The following is an 11,459-nucleotide window of genomic DNA, read 5'->3' on the forward strand; positions in this document are numbered from 1 at the left end:
GAGGCCTACAAACCTGACTCAGTTACACCAGCTCTGTCAGGAGGAATGGGCCAAAATTCAACCAACTTATTGTGGGAAGCTTGTGGAAGGCTACCCGAAACGTTTGACCCAAGTTAAACAATTTAAAGGCAATGCTACCAAATACTAATTGAGTGTATGTAAACTTCTGACCCACTGGGAATGTGATGAAAGAAATAAAAGCTGAAATAAATCATTCTCTCTACTATTATTCTGACATTTCACATTCTTAAAATAAAAGTGGTGATCCTAGCTGACCTAAGACAGGGAATTTTTACTAGGATTAAATGTCAGGAGTTGTGAAAAACTGAGTTTAAATGTATTTGGCTAAGGTTTATGTAAACTTCCGACTTCAACTGTACATCAAAACACAATGTTGAAGTTAAGACCCCTGTCAACTTATATCAACACATATTTCGTTTTGGAGAAGTTTAAGAAACATTGCCTTGTAATTACATTACCAAAAACCCACATATCTTTAAGATTTTTTATAATTTCTCTCCTGGGCTTGAAATTAACATTTTTAGACAGATTTTTTTGACTTGTCCGAAAGCTTAAGTCACTTGTCCCTCCGCCCAGAAAATTGTTGTATGATGGAAGGAAACACTTCGCAAAATAACATTCATTATTATCACTGGTATTGACAATGGAAGGCTGCTGGTCTCTGATACCTTGTATTATGCAGTATCTCCTGCCGTTGTGGCCTTAAGCAAGGCACTTGCATCTTGATCTGGCCTTAATGGCCATGTACTCTTATAATCTCCACCCGGCACAGCCAGAAGAGAACTGGCCACCCCTCAGAGCCTGGTTCCTCTCTAGGTTTCTTCCTAGGCTCCTGCCTTTCTAGGGAGTTTTTCATTTTACATTTACATTTTAGTCATTTAGCAGACGCTCTTATCCAGAGCGACTTACAGATAATGAATACATCTTTTTTTATACTGGCCCCCCGTGGGAATCGAACCCACAACCCTGCCGTTTTCCTAGCCACTGTGCTTCTACATCTGCATTGCTTATGTTTGGGGTTTTAGGCTGGGTTTCTGTATAAGCACTTTGTGACATCTGCTGATGTAAAATTAGCTTTAAATACATTTGTTTGAATTTGATTGACTTAACCCCCCCCAACGTAAAATACTGCACTGATAGGCTACTGTATAAAACACGTGGTCCTTCAACCCTCCATCTGGAGAGCTACTGGGTGTGCAGGCTTTTGATCCAACCCTGCTCAAACACACCAGAGTCAGCATATCAAGGTCCTGTTGAGCAGCTGATATTTTACAATGTGGTGTGTTCGAGCAGGGCTGGAGCAAAAGCCTGCAAACCCAGTGGCTCTCCTGGACTCCAGGAGGAGTGTTGGCCACCCTGCAACATTACAATTACAACCAAATACTTGTGTTTTTATAAAATAATTCCCACATTCAACGAACCAGGGATTAAATGGCTAAGGCAGGCAAGGTAGGGAACTAAGATGTTTATCTATTTGTAAGGTTAAAATATTCAGTGCTCAGGGGAGATCTTGACAGCATAGGAGTTACTTGTCAATTAGGATATTCTTAGAATATATATTTTAAACTTTGTCAGAATTACATGGCCAGTATTGAATACAGGAGAATCCTAACCAATTTTGAGAGCTTGAGAGACATACGGTTTTACAACCGGAGTATGCAGTATTGGTTTCATCAACTGTGCACCTGTATCAACTGCGTGACGGCCATTTGCGGTTATACACGAGTGCCGGTGGAAAGTTATTTTAGGACATCGGACAAGACAATGACATTAACACATGCTAATAGCTAAATCGTATATACAGTGGGGAGAACAAGTATTTGATACACTACCGATTTTGCAGGTTTTCCTACTTACAAAGCATGTAGAGGTCTGTAATTTTTATCATAGGTACACTTCAACTGTGAGAGATGGAATCTAAAACAAAAATCCAGAAAATCACATTGTATGATTTTTAAGTAATTAATTTGCATTTTATTGCATGACATAAGTATTTGATCACCTACCAACCAGTAAGAATTCCGGCTCTCACAGACCTGTTAGTTGTTCTTTAAGAAGCCCTCCTGTTCTCCACTCATTACCTGTATTAACTGCACCTGTTTGAACTCGTTACCTGTATAAAAGACACCTGTCCACACACTCAATCAAACAGACTCCAACCTCTCCACAATGGCCAAGACCAGAGAGCTGCGTAAGGACATCAGGGATAAAATTGTAGACCTGCACAAGGCTGGGATGGGCTACAGGACAATAGGCAAGCAGCTTGGTGAGAAGGCAACAACTGTTGGCGCAATTATTAGAAAATGGAAGAAGTTCAAGAAGACGGTCAATCATCCTCGGTCTGGGGCTCCATGCAAGATCTCACCTCATGCGGCATAAATGATCATGAGGAAGGTGAGGGATCAGCCCAGAACTACACGGCAGGACCTGGTCAATGACCTGAAGAGAGCTGGGACCACAGTCTCAAAGAAAACCATTAGTAACACACTACGCCGTCATAGATTAAAATCCTGCAGCGCACGCAAGGTCCCCCTGCTCAAGCCAGCGCATGTCCAGGCCCGTCTGAAGTTTGCCAATGACCATCTGGATGATCCAGAGGAGGAATGGGAGAAGGTCATGTGGTCTGATGAGACAAAAATATAGCTTTTTGGTCTAAACTCCACTCGCCGTGTTTGGAGGAAGAAGAAGAATGAGTACAACCACAAGAACACCATCCCAACCGTGAAGCATGGAGGTGGAAACATCATTCTTTGGGGATGCTTTTCTGCAAAGGGGACAGGACGACTGCACCGTATTGAGGGGAGGATGGATGGGGCCATGTATCGCGAGATCTTGGCCAACAACCTCCTTCTGTCAGTAAGAGCATTGAAGATGGGTCGTGGCTGGGTCTTCCAGCATGACAACGACCCGAAACACACAACCAGGGCAACTAAGGAGTGGCTCCGTAAGAAGTATCTCAAGGTCCTGGAGTGGCGTAGCCAGTCTCCAGACCTGAACCCAATAGAAAATCTTTGGAGGGAGCTGAAAGTCCGTATTGCCCAGCGACAGCCCCGAAACCTGAAGGATCTGGAGAAGGTCTGTATGGAGGAGTGGGCCAAAATCCCTGCTGCAGTGTGTGCAAACCTGGTCAAGACCTACAGGAAACGTATGATCTCTGTAATTGCAAACAAAGGTTTCTGTACCAAATATTAAGTTCTGCTTTTCTGATGTATCAAATACTTATGTCATGCAATAAAATGCAAATGATTTACTTAAAAATCATACAATGTGATTTTCTGGATTTTTGTTTTAGATTCCGTCTCTCACAGTTGAAGTGTACCTATGATAAAAATGACAGACCTCTGCATGCTTTGTAAGTAGGAAAACCTGCTAAATCGGCAGTGTATCAAATACTTGTTCTCCCCACTGTATATATATATATATATATACACACACATACACAGTGGGGAGAACAAGTATTTGATACACTGCCGATTTTGCAGGTTTTCCTACTTACAAAGCATGTAGAGGTCTGTAATTTTTATCATAGGTACACTTCAACTGTGAGAGATGGAATCTAAAACAAAAATCCAGAAAATCACATTGTATGATTTTTAAGTAATTAATTTGCATTTTATTGCATGACATACATATTTGATACATCAGAAAAGCAGAACTTAATATTTGGTACAGAAACCTTTGTTTGCAATTACAGAGATCATACGTTTCCTGTAGGTCTTGACCAGGTTTGCACACACTGCAGCAGGGATTTTGGCCCACTCCTCCATACAGACCTTCTCCAGATCCTTCAGGTTTCGGGGCTGTCGCTGGGCAATACAGACTTTCAGCTCCCTCCAAAGATTTTCTATTGGGTTCAGGTCTGGAGACTGGCTAGGCCACCCAGGACCTTGAGATGCTTCTTATGGAGCCACTCCTTAGTTGCCCTGGCTGTGTGTTTCGTGTCATTGTCATGCTGGAAGACCCAACCATGACCCATCTTCAATGCTCTTACTGAGGGAAGGAGGTTGTTGGCCAAGATCTCGCGATACATGGCCCCATCCATCCTCCCCTCAATACGGTGCAGTCGTCCTGTCCCCTTTGCAGAAAAGCATCCCCATGCAGAACACCTCCATGCTTCACGGTTGGGATGGTGTTCTTGGGGTTGTACTCATCCTTCTTCTTCCTCCAAACACGGCGAGTGGAGTTTAGACCAAAAAGCTCTATTTTTGTCTCATCAGACCACATGACCTTCTCCCATTCCTCCTCTGGATCATCCAGATGGTCATTGGCAAACTTCAGACGGGCCTGGACATGCGCTGGCTTGAGCAGGGGGGACTTGCGTGCGCTGCAGGATTTTAATCCATGACGGCGTAGTGTGTTACTAATGGTTTTCTTTGAGACTGTGGTCCCAGCTCTCTTCAGGTCATTTACCAGGTCCTGCCGTGTAGTTCTGGGCTGATCCCTCACCTTCCTCATGATCATTGATGCCCCGCGAGGTGAGATCTTGCATGGAGCCCCAGACCGAGGGTGATTGACCGTCATCTTGAACTTCTTCCATTTTCTAATAATTGCGCCAACAGTTGTTGCCTTCTCACCAAGCTGCTTGCCCATTGTCCTGTAGCCCATCCCAGCCTTGTGCAGGTCTACAATTTTATCCCTGATGTCCTTACACAGCTCTCTGGTCTTGGCCATTGTGGAGAGGTTGGAGTCTGTTTGATTGAGTGTGTGGACAGGTGTCTTTATACAGGTAACGAGTTCAAACAGGTGCAGTTAATACAGGTAATGAGTGGAGAACAGGAGGGCTTCTTAAAGAAAAACTAACAGGTCTGTGAGAGCCGGAATTCTTACTGGTTGGTAGGTGATCAAATACTTATGTCATGCAATAAAATGCAAATTAATTACTTAAAAATCATACAATGTGATTTTCTGGATTTTTGTTTTAGATTCCATCTCTCACAGTTGAAGTGTACCTATGATAAAAATTACAGACCTCTACATGCTTTGTAAGTAGGAAAACCTGCAAAATCGGCAGTGTATCAAATACTTGTTCTCCCCACTGTGTATGTATATATATATATATATATATATTTGTTTTTTTCCCCCCTTTTTCTACCCAATTTCGTTAACTAGTGAGATAACCAGCCAAACTACACAATATGTTTTGAATTGGCCATCTTTATTTTACCTGCTGCGCAAATATATCACTCTCCCTCCGCTGGCAACGGCCCACTGGCACAGGCAGGTGATGCACACATCATGACTTTTCCAGGATTTTCATTGCTGACCAAAAATGAGCTATAACTGGGCAAATGACTCACTAACTAGCACTGAATATCAACAAATGTGCACATGTGGCTAGGGTCGCTTTGATCTCAAAAACGCATCTTGTAACTAGGGCTGTGGTGGTCACGAAATTTCATCAGCCGGTGATTGTCAAGCAAATAACTGTCGATCTCATGGTAATTGACGTTAATTAACATAAAGACATTTAGCATCCACACATAGCCTACAAGCCATTTTAAAAAGTCTAATAAATCCATGTAATATAGCCTACACCTTCACAATAAATCCATTATTTATTTTAGACCGGTCTAAAGAAGCATGATATTAGTATATTTCAGAATAAAATAATAGCATACTCTGAGCTGTCCTTATGTTAGGTCCTGATGTGGCTATGCCAAATGGCTGTGGGCTATACTAGTTCATTTAGCAGACAAGATTTGCTTATAATTCCTTGGCATTATTTTATAGTATGAAGAATACAATTGAACAAAGCTGAATAAAATACACATATTTTCTTATATTAACTATAACTCAGTAAAATCGTTGAAATTGTTGCATGTTGCGTTTATATTTTTGTTCAGTGTAGTATTAGTTCTCTGTGTCTGATTAACATGTTTCATTGGTAGCACTGGTGCGCCCAACTTAAAAAAGTTAGTAGCACCACATAAAATATAGGAGCACCAGAAAATACGATTATTTAAATTGAGAAACAGACCTATATTGGGCCTATATGAATTATATTTACTTTTGAAGCACATGTTGTGCCCTAGGAACACTGTAAAGACATTAGTTTATTATAAAAGCTAAAATGTTGATACAAATACCTGTCATTGAAATTAAAGACATTTGTGGAATATTAGGTTTCTACATTGTGCAAAAGCAAAATGGTTCTATCGAGATGCATTACATTAAACATTTTACACTGTCTTTAAAAAGGTCAGGTTTGTGATGATGACATGCAAGAGATCAGTCATTCATTCATTGCTATGATCATTGATCTCCTGGAGAAGCTTCCCTTTTCCTTTCTTTCTTTCTGTGCTACCAAATGTTTGGATATATTGGTAAAGTGCGCTAGCTAGTCAACGAGGACACATGACTGAACAAAGTGTAAACAAACGGTTATAGCCGCGCTAGTAGTTTTAGAACGGCCCATGGTTTTTGAATGTAAAATGCGGTCCCGGCAATCTACAATAGGAAGATAAAACTGTTGCGCCAGTAACATTGGTCATATCTTTTGACCTGGTTGTGCTAGAAGCAAGCCGTATTCGCTGGAGTATTGGTACAACCATCGAATCTGCACTCACTTTTTTCCCCTAGGGCACTCGGAAACAACGGTACAGCGAAGCCTTATCGTTACAACAATTATTATCTGGGAGACTTTGTTTGTAAAATAAAACTCCTGGTCCCACAGCAAAATATTTTGTAGCATATGCAACCAAATTGGTCGCACTTTAGAGCCCTGGTGTCTGACAAGTAATATGGAGCTGCAGCTCTGAGTATTGTTTCTTCATCCTATGTAATGTATTCCCAGCCAATTTGGTGATGCAACCATCCCAGAGGCAGGGGAGAAAGGATGGTGGTCTTGCTGCTGCTGCTGCTGCCAGCCAGCCACAGCCCAAGCAGTTGCACCCGAATCAGGTATTGGTATTTAACTAGCACCAATGCAACCAGCCTGAAAACAATGACCAGAAACTGCAGTCATTCTCAATCATATGAAAGGCTGGTCATGGCTCACATCAACACCATCATCAGCTGTAAGGCACCCGACCGCAAGGCGCTACAGAGGGTGGTGAGTATGGCCCAATACATCACTGGAGCCGAGCTCCCTGCCATTCAGGAGGAAGGCCCAAAAAAGTATCAAAATACTCCAGCCACCGAGACAGATTGTTCTCTCTGCTACCGCACAGCAAGCGGTGCCAGTGCACAAAGTCTGAAACCAACAGGACCCTGAACAGAGTCTACCCCCAAGCCATAAGACTGCTAAACAAGACTGCTAAATAGCTCATCACATGGCTCCCTGCTGCTGCTCTATTATCTATCCTGTTACCTTGTCACTTTAACCCTACCTATATGTACATAGCTACCTCAATTACCTCATACCCCTGTACATCAACTCGGTACTGGTACTTCCTGTATACAGCCATGTTATTTTTGCTCGTTATTGCTAATCGTTATTCACTGTGTGTTTATTCCTTGTGTCACATTACATTTTTATCCAACTCTGCATTGTTGAAAAAGGACCCGTAAGTAAGCATTTCTCTGTTAATCTACACGTTGTTTACGACGCATGTGACAAATAACATTTTATTTGATATTATTAGCAATGATTTAGGAATCCATGTGACTATTAAGCAGCCACTTGTTCTCCTATTGAAATTGAACTTCAGTTCATGAAAATAACTAGCTAGCTATACATTTGGGGTATTCAGATGATGACACCTACAGTGGCAAGAAAAAGTATGTGAACCCTTTGGATTTACCTGGTTTTCTGCATAAATTGGTCATAAAATTGGATCTGATCTCCATCTAAGTCACAACAATAGACAAACACAGTGTGCTTATGTTGAATACATCATTTAAACATTCACAGTGTAGGTTGGAAAAGGTATGTGAACCCCTAGGCTAATGACTTCTCCAAAAGCTAATTGGAGTCGGGAGTCAGCTAACCTGGAGTCCAATCAATGAGACGAGATTGGAAATGTTGGTTAGAGCTGCCCTGCCCCATAAAAAACACTCACAAAATTTTAGTTTGCTATTCACAAGAAGCATTGCCTGATGTGGACCATGCCTCGAACAAAAGAGATCTCAGAAGACCTAAGATTAAGAATTGTTGACTTGCATAAATCTGGAAAGGGTTACAAAAGTATCTCTAAAAGCCTTGATGTCCATCAGTCCACAATAAGACACATTGTCTATAAATGGAGAAAGTTCAGCACTGTTGCTACTCTCCCTAGGAGTGGCCATCCTGCAAAGATGACTGCAAGAGCACAGCTCAGAATGCTCAATGAGGTTAAGAAGTGTCAGCTAAATACTTACAGAAATCTCTTGTACATGCTAACATCTCTGTTGACGAGTCTACGATACATAAAAAAACTAAACAAGAATGGTGTTCATGGGAGGACACCACGGAAGAAGCCACTGCTGTCCAAAAAAACCATTGCTGCACGTCTGAAGTTCGCAAAAGAGCACCTGGATGTTCCACAGTGCTACTGGCAAAATATTTTGTGGACAGATGAAACTAAAGTTGAGTTGTTTGGAAGGAACACACAACACTGTGTGGAGAAAAAAAGGCACAGCACACCAATTTCAAAACCTCATCCCAACTGTGAAGTATGGTGGAGGGAGAATCATGGTTTGGGGCTGCTCTGCTGCCTCAGGGCCTGGACAGCTTGCTATCAGACAGAAAAATGAATTCCCAAGTTTATCAAGACATTTTGCAGGAGAATGTAAGGCCATCTGTCCGCCAATTGAAGCTCAACAGAAGTTGGGCGATGCAACAAGACAACGACCCAAAACACAGAAGTAAATCAACAACAGAATGGCTTCAACAGAAGAAAATACGCCTTCTGGAGTGGCCCAGTCCTGACCTCAACCCGATTGAGATGCTGTGGCATGACCTCAAGAGAGCGGTTCACACCAGACATCCTAAGAATATTGCTGAACTGAAACAGTTTTGTAAAGAGGAATGGTCCAAAATTCCTCCTGACCATTGTGCAGGTCTGATCCGCAACTACAGAAAACACTTGGTTGAGGTTATTGCTGCCAAAGCAGGGTCAACCAGTTAGTAAATCCAAGGGTTCACATACTTTTCCCACCCTGCACTGTGAATGTTTACGCGGTGTGTTCAATAAAGACATGAAAACATATAATTGTTTGTGTTATTAGTTTAAGCAGACTGTGTTTGTCTATTGTTGTGACTTAGATGGAGATCAGATCAAATTATATGACCAATTTATGCAGAAATCCAGGTAATTCCAAATGGTTCACATACTTTTTCTTGCCACTGTATACAGTTAACTAGCTAGAAAGCTACTGAAACAGATTGTCGTTTTGCTATGTTTTTGGGGGAGGACATTGTTTGCATTCATCAGCTAGCTAGCTTGTTTGTTTTCTGACCAGCGGTCCCAGAGCTTGGGGAAGTGTGTGTCTGCCTCGTGTTGCAGTGGCTGGTGCGCGAGACAATAATTTAACAGCATCATAGCATACGTACCAGTGAATCACTGTGACATATGAAATACGAGTGATAGTGTAATCACTACGTATAAAATGTACATGTTAAATTAATAAGTGACGTGCAGTCATATTCAAGTCCTGATTGGTCAATAAGCTTATTTGACATATAAAACTGTTATTTGACGTGTTAAATAACGAAACGGACTGCGAACTGAATGGTCTGGCTTTGACCAGAGCAAATTAGGGCTACTGATGATGACATATATGATGACTGATCTCATCATCATTCATGGGATGGTATTGTGACAGAGGCAGTGATACTACTGTCTTCAAGGCTGCAATTACAAAGGCAGACCAATTCTGATCTTTTTTTCACTAACTGCTCTTTTGACCAATCAGATCAGCTCTGAAGAAGATCTGATGTGTAAGAACAAAAGACCCATTAGTGGAAAAAAAGATCAGAATTGGGATGCCTGTGTAAACGCAGCACAATAAAAATATTTTCAGCCAGTACTAAGCTAATTAGTGCTGAAAATAGCAATTCCACCCGTTTTTAAAAGCGCGGGATAATAGGCTCCATAAATAGCTAGCTGACTTTACAGGCATTTCCTATGGTGTCAAGTTACCCAAGCAATGCCATAGAGACATACTAGCTAGCTAACATTAGTTAGTTATCCTTTTGGCTTTGCACGAACGGGAACGGAACAGTCAGACTAAACATGCCTACAAAAAGTGTAGGAGAAAAAACTAGCTATCTAGTATGATTAGTTAACTAGCTAATATAAAAAGTAATGACTGGTTTTGGCTACCAACCAGTGGTGGTGGGGACATGCTCGTCTAGTTTGCGAGCTCGCTAACTGTTAATTAACTAGCTTTTTTTTAGCCAACTCGTTAGTACAGCTGTTAGATAGTTACCAGTATCGCATTTACAGTGCATGGCAAGGCAGTACAAAAAAGTAATCAATTTAGCTAGCTAGCTATGCGTGCATTTTGTTTACTCGAGTAAATCTAACTAGCTAACGTTACCCCCGTTGCCTAACGTTAACGTTAGGTGTAGTTAGCTCGCTGTCAAGCTAGGCCGTGGAGAGACGATTTCGATGCACTGTGGCAGTTAATGACACCTGCAGCCAAGAAAACAAATACATAAATGTGGTCAACGTATGTGTGCATTACTCACTCTGGTAAATATGTGGAGGAATAAGAGCTCCATTTAAAAACACTGAAGGAGAGGACTCTGTTCTCTGGAACGACCGCCATCTTGTTGCAGAAAATGACTCGAGTGACAGCTCTTAAAGAGACAGTACACTTTAATTCCATTAATGCGTTGGGTTACATCGGTCAAGTTCAATAATAGAGAAAACCGTGGAGAAGATGGACACTGTTCCAAATATTTATGAGGACATGATATTGATGAGTGACCCTGAAAATGTGTATGGAACACTTGCCCCAAGTTATTTCAACCAGACTGCTGCCATTAGTTATGCATTTGGCTTAGTGTGAGTGTGTGTGCGTATGTTGGTGCGTGCGTGTGTTATCATCGCAATAGGTTTCTCCTGACACCTATTTTACCTGCAGAAATAATATCGTTTATAAACTTTTAGAAGCTATTCAGTATTGGCTTAAATATAGGCTTGTCTCATATTTGTTGCACATTGAGACACTGAACAGCATCACTAAGCTAAGGACCCTGGGACTAAACACCTCCCTCTGCAACTGGATCCTGGACTTCCTGACGGGCCGCTCCCAGGTGGTAATGGTAGGTAACAACACATCCGCCATGCTGATCCTCAACACGGGGGCCCCTCAGGGGTGTGTGCTCAGTCCCCTCCTGTACTCCATGTTCACTCATGACTGCATGGCCAGGTACGACTGCAACACCATCATTAAGTTTGCCGATGGTAGGCCTGATGGTAGGCTTGATCACCGACAATGATGAGACAGCCTATAGGGAGGAGGTCAGAGACCTGGCCGTGTGGTGCCAGGACATCAACCTCTCCCTCAAC

At 42.0% G+C, this 11,459-nt stretch overlaps 1 protein-coding gene across 3 annotated transcripts in view; it reads right to left on the bottom strand.

Annotated features, from left to right (window-relative positions):
- The window catches only part of LOC121543556 (muskelin), a 39,534-nt gene extending 28,809 nt beyond the window's left edge, over positions 1-10,725 (bottom strand). For all 3 annotated transcript variants that reach the window (XM_041853515.2, XM_041853514.2, XM_041853513.2), the window contains exon 1: positions 10,634-10,725. In XM_041853515.2, coding sequence (XP_041709449.1) covers positions 10,634-10,666 — 33 coding nt within the window. In that variant the 5' untranslated portion in view covers positions 10,667-10,725. The remainder of the gene's footprint in view (positions 1-10,633) is intronic.
- Between the last annotated feature and the right edge of the window lie 734 nt (positions 10,726-11,459).

This window comes from Coregonus clupeaformis, chromosome 28 (assembly GCF_020615455.1).
Source record: "Coregonus clupeaformis isolate EN_2021a chromosome 28, ASM2061545v1, whole genome shotgun sequence".
Lineage (NCBI taxonomy): Eukaryota > Metazoa > Chordata > Actinopteri > Salmoniformes > Salmonidae > Coregonus > Coregonus clupeaformis.